This window comes from Oryza sativa, chromosome 2, assembly GCF_034140825.1.
Source record: "Oryza sativa Japonica Group chromosome 2, ASM3414082v1".
Classification (NCBI taxonomy): domain Eukaryota; kingdom Viridiplantae; phylum Streptophyta; class Magnoliopsida; order Poales; family Poaceae; genus Oryza; species Oryza sativa.
In genome coordinates, this window is record NC_089036.1 from 35,127,800 (window position 1) to 35,150,714 (window position 22,915).

General features: G+C 42.5%; 4 protein-coding genes and 1 long non-coding RNA gene across 6 annotated transcripts; all 5 read left to right on the forward strand.

The window, feature by feature from the left end:
* The first annotated feature begins 902 nt into the window (after window positions 1-902).
* LOC4331094 (kinesin-like protein KIN-10A) lies at window positions 903-5,421 on the forward strand. Its single transcript, NM_001417042.1, has 6 exons — window positions 903-1,740; window positions 2,299-2,454; window positions 2,555-2,662; window positions 3,094-3,204; window positions 3,301-4,737; window positions 4,914-5,421. The coding sequence occupies exons 1-6, from the start codon at window positions 1,060-1,062 to the stop codon at window positions 5,166-5,168; spliced, it is 2,748 nt and encodes a 915-aa protein (NP_001403971.1). The 5' UTR covers window positions 903-1,059; the 3' UTR covers window positions 5,169-5,421.
* A 1,254-nt stretch (window positions 5,422-6,675) lies between these two features.
* On the forward strand, window positions 6,676-9,676 carry LOC4331095 (ABC transporter I family member 19). The gene is made up of 6 exons (XM_015769800.3): window positions 6,676-6,919; window positions 7,637-7,797; window positions 8,223-8,274; window positions 8,605-8,741; window positions 9,091-9,177; window positions 9,255-9,676. The coding sequence occupies exons 1-6, from the start codon at window positions 6,766-6,768 to the stop codon at window positions 9,540-9,542; spliced, it is 879 nt and encodes a 292-aa protein (XP_015625286.1). The 5' UTR covers window positions 6,676-6,765; the 3' UTR covers window positions 9,543-9,676.
* Window positions 9,677-9,698: 22 nt separating this feature from the next.
* On the forward strand, window positions 9,699-10,775 carry LOC136355484 (uncharacterized). The gene is made up of 2 exons (XR_010739759.1): window positions 9,699-9,898; window positions 9,982-10,775. It is a non-coding gene; the product is annotated as an uncharacterized lncRNA (long non-coding RNA).
* A 2,952-nt stretch (window positions 10,776-13,727) lies between these two features.
* Window positions 13,728-17,913, forward strand: LOC4331096 (casein kinase 1-like protein 10). The gene is made up of 14 exons (XM_015769797.2): window positions 13,728-14,241; window positions 14,351-14,391; window positions 14,630-14,699; window positions 14,812-14,960; window positions 15,097-15,192; window positions 15,719-15,789; window positions 15,950-16,011; window positions 16,091-16,154; window positions 16,263-16,347; window positions 16,442-16,568; window positions 16,694-16,767; window positions 16,852-16,912; window positions 16,996-17,084; window positions 17,210-17,913. The coding sequence occupies exons 1-14, from the start codon at window positions 14,166-14,168 to the stop codon at window positions 17,531-17,533; spliced, it is 1,389 nt and encodes a 462-aa protein (XP_015625283.1). The 5' UTR covers window positions 13,728-14,165; the 3' UTR covers window positions 17,534-17,913.
* A 277-nt stretch (window positions 17,914-18,190) lies between these two features.
* LOC9270287 (diphthine--ammonia ligase) lies at window positions 18,191-22,485 on the forward strand. Of its 2 annotated transcripts, none has more exons than XM_026022980.2 (12): window positions 18,191-18,529; window positions 18,612-18,683; window positions 18,812-18,898; window positions 19,002-19,227; window positions 19,328-19,360; window positions 19,476-19,558; window positions 19,835-19,907; window positions 20,147-20,483; window positions 20,615-20,946; window positions 21,129-21,448; window positions 21,574-21,925; window positions 22,004-22,485. In XM_026022980.2, the coding sequence occupies exons 1-12, from the start codon at window positions 18,519-18,521 to the stop codon at window positions 22,217-22,219; spliced, it is 2,142 nt and encodes a 713-aa protein (XP_025878765.1). In that variant the 5' UTR covers window positions 18,191-18,518; the 3' UTR covers window positions 22,220-22,485. The 2 variants fall into 2 exon arrangements, with proteins under 2 accessions (XP_025878765.1, XP_015625282.1); XM_015769796.3 differs by having other exon boundaries at window positions 18,819-18,898.
* Window positions 22,486-22,915: the final 430 nt, after the last annotated feature.

Consider the following 22,915-nt stretch of genomic DNA (forward strand, 5'->3'; position numbering starts at 1 on the left):
GGTGACGCTCGATCCCAATACGAGTATTTATAAGATGATTTTAAAGCTACTCCACAAGTAGATAGGAGTAATAAATAAAAAAACACTTTGATTAACATCACTATATGATTTATTTTTCACAGTTTCGGAAGACAAATTAATTATCTTTGCACAGTTTCGCTGCACCACCACCCGATTCTATGTTCAGACAAAGGATATCACCAAATAAAAAAACTAAACCCATAAATGCATAGTAGAATCCAAACAATACTATATATTCGCATCAGACCGACATAGTACGTTGGACAAAAAAAAAAGAGTAAAATCTATACGATGTTATCCCGTTTGAACGAAATGATACCTTAAAAATATCGTATGATATCTGGTAAGTATCATCTTATCTGAACAGGTATCAACTGATACCTATCAAAAATCAAGTGCCTAGGTGATATCTTAGAGGTATCATTCAATCCGAACGAGATATCGTTCTACATTACTTCCACCGTTTCAGGTTATAAGACGTTTTAAGTATGATCAAAGTCAAATCATTTCAACTTTGACTAAGTTTATAGACAAATATAATAATGTTGATAATACTAAATAAGTTTCATCAAATCAATAATTAAATATAGTATTTTCATAATAAATTTGTTACTATTTTTTTCTACAAAGTTGATCAAACTATTTTAATTTTGACCAAAGTTAAAACATCTTAATCTGAAATGGAGGGAGCATTTTTCTTAAGAAGGAAACAAAGAAAAGTTACCATATAAAATTGTTTCAGAATTCAATTTTGATGCATGGTTTCCCCCATTTTGCATCGACCGAAAATCTCGTGATTTCGCGGCGGGCGGTACACGGCGCGGTGCGGTCTCCCTCTCGTCCAGCTTCAAAACAAACACACTTACCGTTACGACTCCAACGGCTACTTCCCTTTCAAATCCTTCCCCTTCCCAAGTCCCAGCCCTCTCCTCTCCTCTCTCTCTTCACCCGCAACTCGATCTCCAATTCTCTCTCTCTTTCTCTCGCATCGAATCCGAGTTCACATCTCCAAACCCTAGCGAGCTCTCTCTCTCGCAGATGGCGCCGCCGACGCCCTCTCCCCGGCCGGGGCCGCCGCCGACGCCGCAGGCGGCCATGACGACCCCGCTCAAGACGCCCGCATCCAAGCACCGCCTCCACTTCCCGGCCATGACGCCCAGGAACGGCGGCGGCGGGGGCGCCGCGGCGGGCGGCACGGAGCACCCGGTGGAGGTGATCGGCCGCATCCGGAACCTCGCCGCGGGGGCGGGCGGCGCGTCGGCGCTGGAGATCGCGGGCGGGGGCACGGCCGTGCGCGTCCGCGGCGACGCCGGCGGGTGCCGCGACTTCACCCTCGACGGGGTCTCGGTCTCCGAGGAGGAGGATCTGGAGGGGTTCTACCGCCGCTTCGTGCGGTCGCGGATCGAGGGGGTGCGGGTGGGCGCCAAGTGCACCGTCATGGTGTACGGCCCCACGGGCTCCGGGAAGAGCCACACCATGTTCGGCTGCGCCAAGCAGCCCGGGATCGTGTACCGCGCTCTCCGGGATATACTGGAAGGAGGAGGAGGAGGAGGGGGAGGTGTCTCTGGTGGTGGGGGTGAAGGCGATGGCCGTGGCGAGGATGACGCCGGGTTCGGGATGGGGCTGTTCGTGCAGGTTGCCGTGCTCGAGATCTACAACGAGGAGATCTACGATTTGCTCGTGGGGAGCGGAGCGAATGCTAAAGGAAACGCCCCCAAGGTGATACACCGAAACTAATTTTCCACATGCCATTATTAACTGTTAGTAATGCAGCTGCAATTTGCAATTGGGTTCATATGTGATGATGCCTAGTGCTTAGGAAATGTTATTAATTAAGATAGATGTGTGTTGAAGTTTGAAAGTTAACAGGTGGTGTCTGCTTTCTTACTGTCACTGTCCTTTTCAGTGAATCTTGCTTGTCAGTTATGAATCTGACATTTTTTTTAGGAGCGGATAATTACTTTAAGCTGAATTAAGTTGTTTTCTGGTGCTCGGATTGCAGCATTTTAGGGATAAACAAATGGTAATATGAAATTGGAAGCTGAAATACTTACTGTGAGCTGAAACAGGTTGTTTTTTGAGTGGATAATTACTGTAAGCTTAAATAGGAAGCTCATGGCTTGTAAGTTCCAAGGATTGGCATACTTATCATAGGTTTTAACATGATTTTCGGGAACATATGATGGACAGAAGATTTTAATAGTTTTAACTGCGTAACTTTGGAAATTTTCTATGGTGTTGAAGTTTCTCAGTCCTTACTCCTTACTTTATGTGCAGGCGAGGCTAGAAGTAATGGGGAAGAAAGCCAAGAATGCAACCTACATATCTGGAAATGAAGCCGGGAAGATATCAAGAGAAGTTGCAAAAGTGGAAAAGAGGCGTATTGTCAAGAGCACGCTTTGTAATGAGAGGAGTTCCCGGAGCCACTGCATGGTTAGTTGCACACTTGCGTTCTCGTATTGAGCTGTTAGCTCCTGGAATCTTCATTTCAAAAATGAACTCGCTATTGATAAGCTTCGCTTTACTTCTCTAGATAATTTTGGATGTTCCATCGGTGGGGGGAAGGCTCATGCTTGTGGATATGGCTGGTTCTGAGAACATAGAAGCAGCAGGCCAAACTGGATTTGAAGCCAAAATGCAGGTCTGTGATGTCACTAATGCCTGTATAATTTTGTACTTTCAGCAGGACGTTTTTAAAGTTACCCCTTCAACAATGAATACCTAATACAGAAGAATAATTAACACTGTTGTGTAATGAAAAATCTAAACATAACAGTTAACGGTCTGCAAAGCAGTGACCACATTGTAGGTTTTTTTTCTCCCTTTTTTTGAATGATAAAGTGATATTATCACAGTCACGCTGTTTTTAAGTACTTTAGGTACTACTATTATATTGTTTTTCTGCAACTTATTGTATGTGTTTGATAATTAAGTTCATAGTTTGTTTACATGATCATTACTGTTGAACAGACTGCAAAGATTAGCTACTAGTACTTTTTTTCCTGCAAATTATGTTATGTGTTCGATAACAGAAGTTCATATTTTGTTTACATTATTATTACTGTTGAACAGACTGCAAAGATTAACCAAGGGAACACGGCTTTGAAACGAGTGGTTGAGTCCATTGCTAATGGTGACTCCCATGTTCCATTTCGAGACAGCAAGCTCACAATGCTCTTGCAGGTACAAGATTCTAAAATTTCACATTCCTCGATACAAATTTATACTGTAAAATTAAAGCTGCTAACGTAATGCCTACGATCTTCCATGAATTTTCAGGATTCATTTGAGGATGACAAATCAAAAATCTTGATGATTCTCTGTGCAAGTCCTGACCCAAAGGAATTGCACAAGACAGTTTCTACATTGGAGTATGGTGCTAAAGCGAAGTGCATTATCCGTGCTGCCCACGCTGCAACCCCAAGGGACAAAATGAGCTCTGAAGAGTCATCTACAATGCTCAATTCAAGAATTGTCGCGATGAATCAGTTCATCTACAATCTCCAGAAAGAGAACAAGCTAAGGGAGAAAGAGCGCAATGAGGCCCAGAGTGTGCTAAGGAAAAAGGAAGAGGAGCTTGCACAGCTCAGGGCGAAGCTCAAGCTGATTGAAGGTCAGGGAGCAGCTGCAAAGGAGGAAGAGATTAACTCAAAGGTCATGGAGAAGACCCAGAGTTTGAGGACTGAGCTCATGAAGATGGAAGAGAAAATGCTTAGGCAGCAGCAAGAACTCCTTGCTTTGCAACAGCGGCTGAAGGAGGTTGAGCGTGAAAAGCCTGTGCAGCAGGATATCATCGGAGGTAGATTGCTGGCACGTCTGTCAGAGATGTCCGCTAGGGCGGATCAGTCCATGTCAATGGATATGTCCATTGATTTTGATATGGGAGATCAGCCAGCTGCGCAAGACGTGAAGGTGATCAAGGAGGATACTCGCAAGCAGGGCCAGATATGGAGCCAAGCAAATACTGCAGGCTCTTGCACCAGCGCTGTGGAGCAAGAAGATGATGTTGTGAGGCTGTCTGGGTACCCAGAAAAGGTGGTCCTGAGCACTGTCTTTGAGGAGGGAGATGAAGAAGAAGATAAAGACAGTGGCGTTGAAGAGGAAGTGTGCAAGGAAGTTGTCGAAGAGAGCTATGTAATGCAACAGCCCCTTGCAGAGCCTGAAGACCCTGCCACAAGGAATAACCGGATTCAGAACATTTTCAGGCTTTGTGGGAATCACCGAGAATTAGCCAAGAAGGTCCAGTCACCAGCAAAGAAGGCGTTCGGAGATGAGAACAATGAGCCTGCGAAGCAAACATTCGGAGATGAGAACAAGCAGCAGCCTGCGAAGCGAGTGTTTGGAGATGAGAACAAGGACCCTTCAGCATGGGGAGCGATAGAACCTCCAATGTGCGACGTCAGAGTGACCGACAGTCCAGTATCCTCGCAGCTTTCACCTATCGTCTGCCAAGTTGTGGACGATGCCAAGTTGCCCGTGTCGGAGCAGCTGAAATCATGCAATGCTTTGGAGGCAGCTGATGAGAACAAGGAGAACAATGCTTCTGGACAAGACGGCCTGCTTGAAGTCTACATCAAATGGGAGTCCGGCCATCTGATAAAAGGTCTGAAATTGCTGAGCAACTCGTGTCTTTCTGACCTGAGAAAGCTCTTGGAGGATCACTTCGAAGAAGCAGGGAGCAAGCAGCAGCAGCAGTTCACCTTCCTCCTTCTCGGGGTACGTCATCTAGCTCCTCTACTACTACCTATGCCATGCTTTCATCCAAGTGTTCTCTGCTACCTCTTCCTCCTTGCAATGTCATTCATCCACTATCACATCTTGCATTGGAGGATCGAATCTTGTCAGTGAAAACAAATAAGGAGAAATATGTGGGGATCTCTGATTTGGTGCAGGATCCTTCTGGCGCACCGGTGTCCAGAGAGAAGGAAGCAGGGGTGCCGATAAGCAAGCTGCCAAGCTGCAACAACCAGCCGAACAGCTACCTAGCCTGCTTGCGCGCTGTCAAGAAGCAGCCGGCGACGGAGCAGATGCCGTTCAGCCCACTGGAGAGCAAGCTCAATTCGGCACTGAACGACGTGCACCTCGCCGCCCTCTCGCCGAAGGTCAACCCAATGAGCCCTAACTACATCCGTGAGCTCAGAGCTTGAGCTCTTCCAACCTGAAGAAGATCGGTTAGATCTTTCGTAGGTTTGTCGCCGGTGGCATTTCAACGGTGGCAACGATGTATCATCATTTATCTATAGTCTGGCTCTGTTCTGTCTGTAAATTTGCTAGCTATAGGCTGGTTCTGCAAACCTAAACTCTGAAGTGTAACCATGTTACACGAGTGGCTGTGGCTAGACACTGCGGGTCATGCGTCTGTGGCCAACAAGGTGAATATGAATATGATTCGATTCGTTTACTTCTGCTGTGCTGCTGTTCTGTCTATTGCTTGGTCACTAGTACATTTCTATATTACTCCCTCCGTACTTAAAAAAAAACTCCAGATTCATAGTCCTACCCCTCCTAGATTCATAATCGTGCTACGACGTGATACATCATAGTACAATGAATCTGGACATAATCTATTAACAGTATTCGATTCATTGTATTAGGATGTGAGTATGTCTGTATTACCATTTTAGACCTGTTTGAATCTCAGCTTGATTTAGCTTTTCAATGACATATAAAACAAGAAAAACCATTAGTTCATTAATAATTGAGTATTAGTTATTACAAACTTTAAAAATATGTTTATTTGATTTTTCGAATAAACTTTGATAAAAAAAACTTTTTATAAAAAACATCATCATTTAACACAGTGGCGGATACAGCACTAAAATTTAGCTATGGCGGATCATCACACAAGGACGAAGTGCGTGGTATTTTAAAAATGATGTAACATTTTATTATACACAAACTATAATATGTTCGTACTTATTAGAATATATGCCATTAACGATGATTATAATCCTAAATTTGTCATGAAGTTTTTACAACTGAAGCCTTAAATTTGTTGTGTAACTTTTATGACTAAACCACATTTCTACGAGTGTTAAATTTGTTGTGTAACTTTTATGACTAAACCACATTTCTACGAGTGTTTTCCTGTTTTTTAGGTGTGTTTATTTATAAGTAGACATTCACTTAAGTTACATATCTATTTTTTAGCATTCGATTTTTACCGATTAACATTTTGTGGTTAGCTAGACTATTCATTCATTTGTGCAGACACAAGGCAGTCCCCCTATAGGTCTTTACCACCAGTTAACTAAACGAATAAGCTTGTACCAAATGAAATACAGCCAACTAATCATATAATTAGCATCTGAAATCAAGGCTGAGATGGTCATATGCTTGAATACCCTACCTACTTTGTAGGTATGGCCGGCGCCATCCCTTGCCACAAGAGAAGGTCCGCCACTGATTTAACAGTTTAAAAAACGTGCTAACGAAAAATGAGAAATTTGGAGTTTACACTAAAAAAAACTACACTGTGCATAGTTTGTGTAAATTCAAAACTGAAAATTTAGGTGGAGCTGTTCGTTGTTACTCCCAGGCCCATAAGTGAGAAATGGGCCAGGGCCCAGGGATGGAGTCGGCCCAAGGCCCAGTAGTCGTGTTTGGTGGGCAGTCGCGTGAGAAAATGAGAAGATACAAGTGCACGGAGGCTCTGACGCGGCGGAGACACAGCCAAGGGAAAAGAGTTCCCACTTCCCCCACCAAACTCCGCTCGGATCACCCACCGGCGGCGAGGCTGCGGAGATGGCCGGCGGCGAGGACGAAGGGTGGAGGAGGAGCGGCATCGAGGTGAGCGCACTGCAGTTCGACTACGACGGGCAGCCGCCGCTCTTCGCGCGGTTCAATCTCCGCATCGCCCCCGGCTCACGATGCCTCCTCATCGGCGCGAACGGATCAGGTTAGGTTTTGTTTGCCTAACCCTAACCCCTCCCATCAGCCGTGGTTCCTACGTAGTTTCGTCGATTTCCACTATTCGATGCTCCGGGCGAGCTCTTCTGATGGATTCGCGTGGATTGGTGGCTTTAGCTATAATATATAGGCTATCTTCACTCCGCGTGTCGTTTGGATTAGAATTAGATATAGATTGATCTATGGTTCCTCTATTCGTATTTTGAAGCAATTCGCGTGTATTACTGTATTTGTTTGCTAGTTGCAATACGGGTTTCTAGTGTGCCCTTTCGAATTTGAATGACCATGAATTTGTGTATGGTGTCACCCTTGATGTTTTGGAGTTCCGCATTCTGACGTTTCAGCCTTCTTCAAGGCAAGGTTGTTCTGCACTAGTGCTTGAGCAAAGTTGGAGCTAAAGCACAATCTCAATGGAATGCTTGTAGATACTAAGGTGAATAGGTGATAGGGGGAAAAATGGAGTTCAAACGAGTTATACTTTTTATTATATACTCAAGTTGTCATTGATAGTTGTGAGGCACCTATACATTGCTCTTGCAAATGCGAATAAGGGTGCTCTTTATCAAAAGAAATTCTCTCCTTTTTAAATCAATCACTGCACAATCATGTACAGTGCCTGTAATTGAGGCATGTTATGTTCTTATCTTCTGTAATCTATCATGCACATGCACACCTATATAATGTACCAACTTGTGCCAAACCACAGGCAAGACCACTCTCTTGAAGATTCTTGCGGGGAAACATATGGTTGGAGGAAGAGATGTTGTCCGTGTTCTTAATGGTTCTGCTTTTCATGACACACAGCTTGTGTGCAACGGTGACCTTTCCTACTTAGGTGGTTCATGGAGTCGGGCTATCGGTTCAGCTGTAAGTTTTCCTTTCTGTTTACTTTCTATAAGAAATAGAAATTAGTTCATCATTGATTTATATTTCTTCATGATCAATGTTTGTACAAGTGCATTTCTTGCTAACGTGCTTTTTCCAAGAAATTCATGGAAGCCATTCCCTACTTTTCACCAATGTTAGCTGAATAGTTATTTGTAACTTTGGTTCATTCTGTTTTACTTTCTTAGATTTTAGGGGTCTTTGACTCTGAAATGGTTTATGTGCTGTCCAAAATAATTATTAGAAGATTCATGTTTACTTAATTGATTTTTTTATTACATATGTGTGGAGTTTGATAACAGTAAATGGCATGACAATAGTAGACTACACATTGACAATTCATTCTTGCGTTTGCCTGGTTTCTCAGTGCAATTTATATGCATATAACACCCATGTAACTTTCTCAGGGTGACGTTCCTCTGCAAGGCGACTTCTCTGCTGAACACATGATTTTTGGAGGTACTGTATGCACAATAATGCTCCTCATATCCCATTGTCATTCTTGGGTTCTTATGGGATGAAAGCAATGATGTGCCTCACATACTCAGTGGTCCTTGAATTATTTGAAAACCCTGGAGGTTTCAATCCTTTCTTTCAGTTAACTTTCTGCTTGCATGTTTCTTTCTTCTTTTTTTGTTTAAATAGATGCTGCTCCTAGATTTGTTATTCAGTTTAGTCAAGCTTAATTAATGAAGTCAACCTTACTATAGTAAAAATGCTTTTAGCAGTTCATGCTGGTGTGGTAGATGTAAGCATGCCTTTTCTTTCTCTACCCTGAAACATGAGCAGTTGATGGGGTTGATCCTGTTAGGCGAGAGAAGCTTGTTGATCTACTAGATATTGATCTGCAATGGCGCATGCATAAAGTCTCAGATGGACAACGCCGCAGGGTACAAATCTGCATGGGTCTTCTTCATCCATACAAGGTGATACCGTGTTCCTAGTTTTCTGTTGTTTCTTTTATTTCATATGTAGCACCCTAAGAGTGACTCACAGACATAATAACTCTTGAGTGCTCCATCATACATTTGTAGTACGCCATAGTTATTGGCTCATTGCTGGGCTGAGTGCTCCCTGATATGATAATGGTATTGTGCCCCCAAAAGGGTAATAGCATTATTGCCTAGACTATTCTGAGAATTCACCCAACACATCATTTTAGTTTAAAGATAGAAAAACTACCTTATGTTTGGCTAGAGGTATTCTCATGGTTAAATTTGTGTTAGTGTAGTGCCAAAGACTGCTATGAAACTATGACACCTGAGATCAATACAGGTACTCTTGCTTGATGAAATCACCGTTGATCTTGATGTTGTGACTAGAATGGATCTCCTTGACTTCTTTAAGGAAGAGTGTGAACAGGTACAGTTTTTGTTCTTTCTATCTCTTCTGTCTGTTATGCTTCTCATTGCATAACATGGAAGGTTTCGGCACTGCAGAGAGAAGCAACCATTGTCTATGCCACTCATATATTTGATGGATTGGAATCATGGGCTACTGACATTGCATACATCCAAGAAGGTGAATTGAGAAAATCAGCAAAATACTCTGACGTTGAGGAGCTAAAGAGTGCCAAAAACTTGCTGTCAGTTGTCGAGTCATGGCTGCGATCTGAGACCAAACTCCCTAAGAAAGAACATCCCCGTCCTGAGACCCAGCCCAGGCGCTCCTCTCCATTTGATGCTTCACCGTTCCGATCTTCACGCCACATGGCCTACTACCGTTGATGATTGTTCCCACCTCTACACCTATTCTGGTGCTAATTAATCATACTTCCACAATTTGTTTCTGTTCTGTTTCTCATCCCTTTCTACGGCATTGTACCTAATATATAAATAAAGCGAACTTACCCTTGTGCCGATGAGCAGTGAGTACCCATCAAGTTCATTTCTGTACTTCTTTCTGATAATCTAATACTACATGAATTCAGTCCCTGTCATTCTTTAGAAAGGCTTGATGTACATTAAGAAATGGCCCCATTTATCACGAGAAAGTAATGTGTACCTGTCTTCTCAAGTACTAGCAACTTCACTGCTTATATGAATATATAAAACAGCTTAGGAGGCTTGTACGAGCTGATCAGGTATGGTAACCTTTTCTCCTTTGCTATCTGGTCAACTTTGGCTACCAGCTATTGCTTTAATTGTTGCTTTCCTTTGCATGTAGTATTGCATTACATTACATGTGCACTCCTGGAAGGAAGCCGCATGATAAGCATCAACTTGTGGAGGATGACAGGATGCGGTATCTCTGGCTGTGACCCATTGCTCGGTCTCTTGCCACTTGCCAGGTTCTCAGGTTTGCACATTCTTATTTGTTAATCTAATCCGTAATGTGTTCCAGATGATCATTTGGACACTATGCAGTCAGTAGGCAGGCATTGTCTTTTATCAACATGCTTATGTTGGCAATCATGTCTGATCCCCGTATAGCTAACTGCTCTCAGGCCATGCTGTCTAGTAGTGTCTACCATTGACTCATTAGTGATAATCATCACTGGGTTGGTAATCAAACCTGTGCAGACAATTCCAGCATATGCACCAGCATTTCTGAATTTTCTGTGACCCTGTACTTACGTACTAAGCTCGTGTACAGATAGATGCATTCTCCCCTCGCTGGTTAACTCGAAACTATTAATACGTGATGCCTGCTTGAGTCGAGTACATGAGCCGTACGGGATTTTGCAAGGATTGAATCTATATAAAGTTCAGAAGTTACCTAATTCCAACGTGGGACTTAATATTTCTGGAGTTTGAGCTCCGTGGTACACAGACCTGTTCCAAGTTCAAACTTCAATTCCCTGGTCGTCGGACCAGGTAACCCACGTTTAGTGAATTTTTTTTCAGAAGATGGATAGATTCATTTGTGCATCGATAACTGAGGCTTGTTAATTACTCCATGTCAAAGTATCTGATTATATATTTTTATCAAAGCGTCACGAGGAAAATATGTTTGGAATCGTTGGCGTGTGACTTGTTTCGTTTCGGTAAAAAAGAAAAAAAAAGGCGACGAGAAGAACGAGTTTGGCATGGAAGGGAAGCAACCGTGAAAATGCCGTACTCCGCCATACGATCGCCGCGTCCGTCAGCGGTCAACTGTCGCGCAGCACCGTCCATTCCAAAGAGGCCAGTAGGCGGATGGACGGCCCAGATCAGCCGTACTCCACCCAGGCGCCAGCTTTGCTCCTCCACGTCCGTAACCTGTCGCTATCTCAGCCGTCGGACACGGAGGATCAACGGCCGAGATGGGCCGCTATCCGCGTAGTTATTCCCGTGCGGAGTCGCTGGGGGGAAAGGGGGGGGGGGGGGGCCAAGACGTGTCGGCCTCTACCTACCGTAGCGGGGCCCACCACGAGACAGCGTTTTATCCGGTAAAAAGGCTGGGAAAAAAAGATACACTGCTCTGCTACTTGCAACATTGGCCTCCCTCTTCTCTCTCTTTTATTTTTTTTCCTTTTTCAAGTCGCTTTTTATAAAATTGGCCATCTTTAATTATTGGCCACGTCATTTCGGCTGGTTTTCCTGTCTAGTCAGGGTCGAGGGCTCGATGGACGGTAGCATTATCCGCACGCAAAATGCCCCTAAGCTATCTCAACTTTTGTGTTTATGGGAAGTGGAAAAGATGTGGGATTCTTTTTCAGCACGATGTGAATTGGGAACAGCCTTTGTGGTACTACTTCCTTTTAAAATAGAAAAATTTAGGTTGTTTTAAGAAATATTTTTTAATCGTCTCGTTAGTTCAAATTTGAATTTTGTATTCTCTTCTCAAGCTTCTGATTAGTTTGAAATACTTATATTTTAATGTTCTATAAATGCTAAATATTTTGGTACAAAGTTTAAATTCTCAAAATAATTATATTTTAAAACAGAGTAAATAGTAGAAAGATTTCCGGGCCCATAACTAAATGAAAGGTTTTATATTTTTTTAGATTGGCTGTAAAATTATTATGTGATGGGAGGATGGCATATTGTTGTTTTGAACGATGTGGTGAGATTGGGTAGTAGGAATGGAATGATCCTGCAAATACCATAAGATGAAGACACAATTGTGCACAATCATTGATCATGTTCATTTCATATTATAAATCGGATTATTTATTTTACGCTTCGGAAAATATGCTTCCTTAAAAAACTTTCTTCTACTGTATTATTTATTTAGATCACCTATTTTAAATTATCTATCAAATTTATTTTTTAAAAAAATATTTAGTTTATCTCTATAGTCAAGTAGATAATCCGAGACAATAATTCACTTAGTAATCTAAATTAAAATGGTCCATCATCTCCGCCATGAGTTTCACTCTTCAAATATGGCGAGTTCCATCACAATCAATCATGCCATAACTTCTTGTATTTTATTAGGAGTTGTTGCCCCTAGACAATTTTTTCTCTACTATTCGTAAAATCTGATCCCGTCCTTGATACATTGACATGAGCACTCTCATCGCCAGTTTCATCAATTACAGAGAGTCCTTACCATGCTCGTGATTGCATCGTCGTCACCAAAATGGCTTATCCGCCTACGTATGTACAAGGTCGACACTATAAGGACATGTTTTCATCCGCCTATGACATGGCCACCATCTATCTCGGTGCTAGGGTTCTAGACATTGGTCCTACTCCAGAACCACTGAAGGCATAGGCGGAAAAAAAAAGACAATGTCCGTGAGCATAACATCCAACCAACCAAAAGGAATGATGTCGTTTAGCGGAGCAATTAAAACGAGTCAAACAAAACAGTTATAGAATAAATATTATATGACGTGGAACCAGATCATGTCGTATCCCATTTTGAGATCTATACGCACGTCAACCCTTATCCTAAGAATGCCCTATCCTACCTTTAGAAGCCACCTAAATACTCATATGATAACATATTTACACGCGCGAGTTTCAATTCTCACCGTACAAGGCATTCGAAGGAGTAGGATATTATGATTTTGATTTGTTTAGAGACACAAATGCACTCCTTTTATCAAAAGTGCAAAATAGATAGAGTTCAAGTATAATACTCTATAAGTTTCGTAAAAAAAAGATTCCCATACTTTTAATGTTTTTAATGCTACAATCAAAAGATAGTAATTCAAATCACAAATTGCTATGTCACAAACATAGAACAATTATCCTTTTGAGTCGGGTTTGTGCTACCGCTACTGCACTCTCAATTCCATCCTTAGTATTATGATATATACACAACAACATATTTTGTAGGCCATATAGAAAATCCTCGGTAGCTCCTAGCTCCGTCATAAACTTATATAAAGCAGTATCATTTAGTATAACACGAAATCATCATAAGATAATTTTGAAAGGAAGGTAATTATCACAAGATGCTACGCTATTAACTCGTGTTTCTGAACTTATTTTTCCCATATATCATAATCAAAATGAGAAGGAACACAAGCATTAGTTTTTGTTACCACGAAAAGCCCCGAACGTGTACATCACTTCCTTGTTTTAAGAGCACAACAAGCATGGTACGTTCAACCACTACTACAAGTCTACAACTAAAGATACTCCCCTTGTTTGAAGCAACTATTTTTGACCCTCCCCTTTCTTTTAAAGCTAAACAATTTGTTGGTGTTTTGTTTTGAGGCATTGTAAGGAAAAGGGGACCAAACAAACTGCTGCTACTATATGCGTACTACACCCATCACCATAACAAACAAGAAACAATAAAGTGCCAGAAAAAGAGAGAAAAGAAGAAGGAAAAGAAAAGAGCAACAAACCAAGATGGCCGCACCTGTCAATTACTTGTAAAAACGAAAAAAAAAAACAAACAACCTGCTCCCAGTTAATCAGTTTCTTTAATCGGGTGGTGTCTATTTACTAATCGTCCCCTCTCCTTCACTCTTTTTCTCTTGCTGGTCTCCGTCTTCGTCTTCTCCTCCTCCACCCTCTCTCTCTCTCTCTCTCTCTCTCTCTCTCCTCCCCTTTGTTCCGCCGCTTCCCCTCTCTCTCTACCTCTCGCGGCGAATTCGCCGAGAGGGCGCAGGGAATTTTATTAGGAGAAATCCCCTTTTTGTATCCGTTTCTCCGGATCCGCACACCTCCTGTTAATCCGCCGATTCTTCTTTGATTTGTTCATATTCGTTTTTTTTATTTTTTTCCCTTTGTTTGCCTTTTTATTCGTTCGATTGTGGGGGGAGGGAAGAGTTTGGTCGACCGGATTTCTTGGTGGTTTGCCTGGATCTGGCGTCCTAGAGGCCCTCGTGCCCGAATCCCGATTCGATTCGCCTCGGCGCGGCGCCGCTCGCCTCGACGGGTTTGGATCTCGGGGTGGGATTAGAGGGGAAAGGGGGGGGGGGGGCAGTTGATTCGTTTGGTTGAGACCATCGGAGCAGCAAGGAGATGGATCATGTAGTCGGGGGCAAGTTCAAGCTTGGAAAGAAGATCGGGAGTGGATCCTTCGGGGAGCTCTTCCTTGGTCAGTAGTCTATATCTTTCTCATGTTTATCTTTTCTGAAGAACATGTTATTATTATGTTTGGAAATGGAAGATGCTCACTTTGTTGATGTTTTCTTTTTTGTTTGCAGCTGTTAATGTGCAGACTGGAGAGGAAGTCGCCGTCAAATTGGTATTGGATTCTGTCCTCCATTTTCGATGCACCTAGAAGAGTTCTTTTTCTTTGGGGGAAGAATAATTTGATAAAATTTCTTATTTACCGTGAGATCATGGGATGGGAATGAACAGTGTAGTAAAATGTTTGTGTCGAATGTTGGTCCTTTGGTACTATTTTGGTACTATTGGGAATTTGGTTATAGTGAAACCTTTCAGACATTGGTGTTGCTGACCTGTTTGCTTTGGTCTCACAGGAAAATGTTAAGACGAAGCACCCACAGCTTCATTATGAGTCGAAGCTGTACATGCTTCTGCAGGGAGGAAGTAAGTTTGCGCCTAGAGCCTGTTAGCGTATCCGTTTTGTTGAAATGTTACTTTGTTATCGCCTTCTATGACTGTTATGATTGAGTTGACCTTCCTTTTTTCTTGGCTAAAGCTGGTATTCCGCACTTGAAGTGGTTTGGCGTGGAGGGAGAGTACAATGTGATGGTGATCGATCTTCTTGGGCCAAGCCTTGAGGACCTATTCAACTATTGCAGTAGGAAATTCTCGTTAAAGACTGTCCTCATGCTTGCTGATCAGATGGTGAGGACACTGATGCTTTATTTTCAAATTTCCTCAATCCATATATTCTAATTTGTTAATCGTTGTAGAATCAAACTGGTATCTGTATCTTGCCCTATATAGATTCCTGACGTAACACCATTTGTTCGTTATCCAGATCAATCGAGTTGAGTACATGCATCAGAAGGGATTTCTTCACCGTGATATCAAGCCTGATAATTTCCTTATGGGGCTTGGTAGGAAAGCCAATCAGGTTTGCGTTCCTACCTGGCTATTACCATTTTGTGTTTCTGCATGTTTAACCACATCAATAGTTTCATGGTATTCCATTTGATACAGTGGTGCCCTAACGCCTTAAATTTTTCGTAACTTGGTGCTCTTCATTGCTATGAAGGTCCAAAAAGATGTTCCAGTAGAATGATATGGCTTGGGTTTTAAGGGCCTGTTCACTTTGATGCCATTTTCAACCTTACCAAATTTTGGTAAAGTTACCAAAAAAGTAGCTACATTTAGTTTTCTACCAAATTTTGATAACTATATAAGAAATCCTACCAAAATTTTGGCAAGTTACCAAAATTTTGGCCAAAATTTGGTAAGGTTTTTTTGGCATCAAAGTGAACAGGCCCTAAATTAATGCTCTGATATCTGGTGAATTTAGTTAAAATACAACTGTGGTCTGTTAATAATAATTGTAGATAACTTGTGGGATAGAAAGAAACAAGATTTGGTTAGCAAATCTTGAATCCAGTTAATTTTGACTATTTTTGACCTTGTTTCAGGTATATATAATAGATTATGGGCTTGCGAAGAAATATAGGGACCTTCAGACTCACAAGCACATCCCATACAGGTTGGTGTACAACTTTAAATTACGCCTATGCCTACTGCATATGCTGTTGTTTTATTTGTTATCCAGCACAAAATTGTATAATGTTATAAGGACATTGGCAAATATCTCAATGCACTTCTCTTTTCACCTTTTTTATGTTGATGTCATGTTCATTATGCAGAGAGAACAAGAACCTCACTGGAACAGCTCGGTATGCAAGTGTCAATACCCATCTTGGTGTTGGTGAGTTTACTGTGTCTTCTAGCTGATGGAGTACATTTGATAAGAGCTTTTGCCTAATTTAAGTTTTATGTTCATACAGAGCAAAGCAGAAGAGATGATCTAGAATCTCTTGGTTATGTCCTTATGTACTTCCTTAGAGGCAGGTTGGTTTGTGATATTCAGCATTGCAGACATCTGGTTTTCTTGTAATGTTTTTGACATCATTTTCTGTAAACAATGCTAAATATTTGCTATCATTCAACTTCCAACAGCCTACCATGGCAGGGGCTGAAAGCAGGCACTAAGAAGCAGAAGTACGACAAAATAAGTGAGAAAAAGATGCTTACTCCTGTGGAGGTAATTCATGATATATACTTTTGGTATCTGCTCTTGTTTTTTTCAAAGATCAAACTGCATCAAACTGACACTTTTATATTGTTTTTTGAGCTAGGTTCTTTGCAAATCTTACCCATCAGAATTCATTTCTTACTTCCACTACTGCCGTTCATTGAGGTTTGAAGACAAGCCAGATTATTCTTACTTAAAGAGGCTATTCCGTGATCTCTTTATCCGGGAGGGTATGTTCTCTTAAACATAAATCCTTACCTCATGATCATAAATTGTACTTCTTTCCATCTTCCCTCAGTGTTTTTTTTAAACTGAGGATAAGTTCTGCACATTTCTAATGGCATCATTGATACAGGATATCAATTTGATTATGTATTTGACTGGACCATTTTGAAATATCCCCAGATAGGCTCCAAACCACTGATGAGGGTATGCATTCTGCTGTTATAATTATTGGACAATGCTCTCCTGTTTGATACACTTGATTTGACTTTGTTCTTCTTGTTGATTCAGCCAAGTGAAAGAACCAGTGGAGCTGCGGGACCTTCTATGGAGAAGATGGAAAAGGCCCCAGGTCTGTTCTTCCACCCATGAAAGACGCCTAACAAAACTATAATACAAACAATACAGCCCGTAAGAACATCTTATTTTAAGCAGGTGAAGCATCTGGCAGAAGGAATCCTACTGGTTCTTTGAATCAGAGTGACAATTATGCACAACGGCCGTCAATGTCACTAAAGGAAATCGTAAGTTGAATCCGTCCCCGCATGAACTTGAGATAGGAGTCCAGTTCCTATGCTGTATAATGTCTTCCCCTTGTGTATCTCTCCTACGTGTAATTTGACGATCATGAAATGGTTCACCTTCTCAGATGCATAGCACCGACCGGTCCGGCGAAAGGACCGTGGAAAGACCCCGTACATCCTCCCGTACAGGCAGTGCATCAAGGAGAGCGGTTGCGTCAAGCAGCAGGCCAGGTTCATCGGTGGAACCAATGGAGCAGCAATACAGCCGGACAAGCAGGTTGTTCTCAAGCAGTGGAAGCCGTCCTTCCAGCACGCAGAGGGTTAATCCATCGGTTGGAGAGACAAGGGCCACTTCTCTCTCACGAGCAGCCGTTGCAAGAGGGTCCCGCGACGAGCCTCTCCACCGCAGCCTGGAGCTGCTGTCCCTTGGTGGCGGTAAGAGGAAATAATATGGCAAGAGAAAGAGGAATCTCCACAACGGAAAGAGAAAGGAAGAAACGCTGTTTGCGACTCTGTAAATGACAGGATTATCACCTATTTGTCAACAGTTCACCAGGAGCATCCCATAATTTCATGGTGCTCCGGCCCTGTTGTATCATTGCTTCATAGATAGCAATAATTTGTTTTTGTTGTGTGTGTTCGCTGTTGCGTTAGGGCCAAGTCCTAGCTTTGTGATGATTAATTTAGAGGTGGTCAAGATTCAACATATTTATGTTTCTTTACCTTACCCCCCCTGGACTTGGCAACTTTTCCTGAGAGACAAGTATTCGTGTATCCCCCCCTTCTTATTCAACTCTGGATTTGCTTATTCAACAGAAGTTGATAAAAAGGATCTCCCCTGTGCAAAGCTCCCAGTCTCATTGTTGCGGCAACGTGGCTTGTCGGTGGTTATGGCAAAGAAAGTTGGCACACCTTCCTTCTTGTGTAAGCGTTATGATGAAGTTTGTAGTTCACACATCTTTCTGTTTGTGTTAACATTCTTTTTCCGGAGTTAATGAGGAAATATTTTTGGCCTGGGCTCCAAGAACGCACTTACGTGGGCCGGTAAATCTTCTGATGGGCCACAAAATTTTCCAAAACATTGGGCTCGGTCTCTGGGCCTCGGTAGCCTCGAGCTCGCACCACCTCACGCTTCACGCCTCCTCCACAGTCCACACACCGCGCCGCCGCCGTGGACTCGCCGCACCGTCCGCCGCGCCCTGCTCCGTCCTGCTCCGCCGCGCGCAGCCGCCTACACAAACCTCGCTCCGCCCCAAATCCAGTAGGAGAAGAAGAAGAAGGGGGGAATCCAGTAGCGTTTTGACCGGAAGAAGAAATTGAACAAAACGAGCTCCAACCCTAGGAGGTGCGAGGCGGCGGCGGCGGAGATGGAGGTGGTGGCGCTCGTCAGCGGCGGCAAGGACAGCTGCTTCGCCATGATGCGATGCCTGGACTATGGCCACAAGGCAAGGCAACGAACCGCAGCGCAACCCAATCACCCAGTTCTATTCTATCATCCGTTTTTCATTGACATGCTAATGCTTGCAGATTGTTGCGCTGGCCAACCTCATCCCCGAAGATGACGCCGTCGACGAGCTCGACAGCTACATGTATCAAACTGTATGCACTCCTCTCTTCACTCATCGTTAGCTGATTAGCAGCTGCTTCTAGCGCTGGGCTGTGGCCATTCGTTGCTGGTATTCTGTCAAATTCGCTGATTGCTATGCCTATTGTTGATGTGGCTGGAGGCTTCAGGTTGGGCACCAGATTGTCGTGAGTTATGCGAAATGCATGGGCTTGCCTCTGTTCCGGAGGCGCATCCGTGGATCCTCAAGGCAAGGCATCTGTGCAGGGATTGTCTTTATTGTTGTTATATGCTGCTACTGTTCTTATCTAGATGAAATTTGATGCAATTTCATTGATTGGACTTGCTTGTAGGGAGCAGGGTCTTAAATATAATGTTACCACAGGCGATGAAGTGGAGGATATGTTTGCGCTCTTGAGCGAGGTTAAAAGGCAAATCCCATCCATCACTGCAGTGTCTTCAGGCGCCATTGCGTCTGATTATCAGAGGCTTCGTGTTGAGAGTGTCTGCTCAAGGTTGGGCCTGGTATCGCTGGCGTATTTGTGGAAGCAGGATCAGACTTTGCTTCTTGATGAAATGGTAACTTCAATTTCATTTTTTCTTCTTCTGCATATTGTCTGGCATATCAGAAACTGTTTACTCAAATTACTAGTTCTGTTTTGGTTATTAATGTTTGCAGATAAGAAGGGGCATAGTAGCTATAATCGTCAAGGTATATACAGCACACTCATGCATTTGTTCTCTTGGTACATAATTTTTTTTAACTTCCTTGCAAGTATGTATTTAACTGTTTATCACATGGAATATCTGATGTTTGGACTTTATAGGTTGCCGCAATGGGGCTCAAACCTTCTGCTCACTTAGGGAAAGAACTGGCTGAACTTAAGTGTCATCTGCTCCAACTGAATGAGTATGTTCCCCACTGCCTACATAGATCCCATTTAGCCATTTTCCTCTTGGAGGTTTCATGTATTAGAAGACCTTGTATCCTGTTATAACTTGTGGGTTAATGACCCAGGCCTTAGCTTCTCGTAGTGATCAATGAGGGAGTGGTTTCCAAGAAACATATCACAACATATCGCTCTCTTTATGTCTGTTCTCATGATTTTCTTACTAATGGTCAATACTAGTCACTTGCATCTGTGCAGCTTGTAATTTCTCCTTTTGTTTTTCTATATCCCACTAGGAGTTATGGAATCAATGTCTGTGGTGAAGGTGGCGAATATGAAACACTAACTCTTGACTGCCCTCTATTCCGTGTAAGTTTAAGGAGATAAGAGCTGAATGTGAATAATCTGATGCCACTTGTCTGAACATGTGGACCAGTCCTTAAGCATGAATCACATTCAATGAAACGCTGTAACTTGGCTATTGACTATATTCTGAGCATGCTTATCAGATTTCTGAAGCATTTCATAATTTATACTACTATTATGTGCTATGTGCAGCAGAAGCATTTTGTTACCAAGATGGAACTGATGAGTTTCTTGTACTGCAGAATGCAAGAATTGTTCTTGATGATTTTGAAGTTATACTCCACTCGCCTGATTCCATCGCTCCAGTAGGAATTCTTCACCCGTTAAAATTTCATCTTGAACACAAGCCAAATTCTTTTGGCACCGTTGGTGATAGTGCTATTGCCCAAGAGAATTCTAGTTATTTGTATGAAGTAGATGGAGCTATTGCACACAGTGATGTCGAAAAGAAACAAGAGACCTTGAGTCCAGTTACAACTGTTGATGCTTGCACAAATATAGACCTATGCATCTCAAAGACTGGCAAAAAGTTGTTCTCCATTGGTTGTTGGATTCAGGATCCCTGTGGTACTTCAGAAGGTGCATGCTCTTGTGCCTTATTGTTCTGTGTAACATTAAATTGACCATAGTCCCGCCTGACAGGAATATCTCCTTTCTTTTGCATCTTCATTTGTGGGAAACGTCCATTTAATATCTCCTTATGTCTATAGGCCTGAAGACAGATCTAGTAGCAGTTTTGAGCAGAATCGAGAATCAGCTCAAGGAAGAAGGGTTAGGTTGGATGAATGTTCTGTATGTTCACCTCTTCATTTCAAGCATGAAGGAATTTGGATTGGCCAATGAAGTTTATGTGAGCTTTATTACTGAACAAAAATGCCCTCTGGGTGTTCCTTCACGTAGTACAGTTGAATTGCCACTAGTTCAGGTTGGTTTAGGCCATGCATATGTGGAAGTTCTAGTTACAAAGGAGCAAGTCAAGAGAGTTCTACATGTACAAAGCATTTCATGCTGGGCTCCTAGTTGCATCGGACCTTATAGCCAGGTAAGAGAAGCACTATGTGGTTATATGTCATGGGTATGTTGAAAGTTGTATGCTTCTATACAATATTCTACATAGAATTCATAAGCAAGGTTCCTGTAGATTAGTTGCTAGCCAAATCTACCAGTTCTTTTTTCTCCTCAGTTGTACATTCTCAGTGTTAAAGTTTTTTGAATTTTGCTTAGGCAACACTTCATGGAGAGATTCTCTATATGGCTGGTCAGCTGGGGCTTGATCCCCCTACGATGAAGCTCTGTCCTGGGGGCCCAACGGCTGAACTAGAATTCGCATTACGAAACAGTGAAGCTGTTGCTAATGCCTTTGGTTGCTCCATTTTTTCTTCGGCAATACACTTTCTGGTGTACTGTTCTGCACACTTGACGTCCAGTGAAAAAGAACAAGTTGAACATACACTTCGTAGTTCGTACATCACCAGTTTGGATTGCTCAAATACCGGATCATATCCCACCATTCTCTATGTATTTGCATCAGATCTTCCAAAAGGGTAAGGATATCCGTCATTCTATTTCTCAGAGAAATGCTTTAGTGCTGTCTGGACTCTCATACTTGAAGCACCACAATGTCAAGTGCTCTTCTTAAGTTAAGATAGACTTTTCCTCATTTTTTCAGAGCATACGTGGAGATAAAACCAATATTGTATGTCCCCAGTCCCACTAATGATGATGGAGTCCCAACCAGAGAACAGGAGGCTGGAGGGTCATTGCCAGCATCAAGCGAAGCTTTTAGTGCCTGGAGCGCACAATACTCTGACCTGGATGATTCATGCTGCCAGGTGCACACAATCGGTGGGAAAATTTGCTCTGCTGTTGTTTCAGTCACAAATGATATTGCATTGAAAATCTGTTCTACAACTGAACAACTATACCACTCGGAGGAGCATTTGAAAGCTTTGGCTAGATTTTGTGCATTCCAGCTTGCTAAGATTCTGATAGATAATGGCTTTTCCTGGGACAACCTAACGGTACGTATCTGTCCTGTAATCATTTTGCATCTGCCTTTTCCCGAACTCTAACCATCATCTCTGGGCTGAAATCTGCAGATGTTAAGATTCTACTATTCAGTAGAGCACCCAGTGACTGCGGATGTGATGTCCCGTGTATTTTCTGAGGCATTCGCCGAGCTTGAAGAAGGTGGTGTTGGTTCCTGCACACCTGATGGGGTTCCTATTTTCAACATCGTGCCAGTGTCGGCATCTGGTTGCTTCACATCGTTAAGCGACATTATATCATGCGAGCTATTAGCTTCGAAAGTTTAAGACAAGAACTTGGCTTGCGCATGTACGTGCATGATTTGTTTGGTACTCGCTGAAATGCAGTTCGTTTCTTTGGCCTTTTGGGAGGTTGGAGCCTTAGCATCTCCAGTCTAAGCCAGAACTTGGCTTGCACATGCATTAGGTAAACAATTGCGATAGAGTTAGCAGCGACATTTTTCTGTGGGTTTTATCATATGATACTACACTATATGATAGTACATACTATAAACATTGGGCCTGATTAGCGGTCCTGAAGCTTGCATTGACAATTTCGTACTGACCCCCAGTTACTAGTACATTGCTTCTTTATGCTTGATTGACCTTAGTTGCATGTTGGACGATCCATTCAGAGATTGGTGTGGAAAACTTCAACCGAATATTGTTCGGTAGTCAAGCAAGCACGCACGTCTATCCAAGTCAGGAGAGAGATAGCAGATATTCCGAAACCCAAGATCCAAGAAGTTGTTGTGCACTCGTGTTTACGATTATTAACGGAAGAATTCCAGATTATCTAACTAATGATTTTCTCTTCGAACCAACGGTTTACTAATTGAATAATCTAACAAAAATCTTTAAATAGTGTATCCTCAACAGTTCATTCCCTCAATCAGCCAACAGAAACGGCAACTACTAACAAACAAGTCCTAGAACGCTTATATAAAACGGAACAATCAAGAAAACTCATCAGTTTCGAAAGAG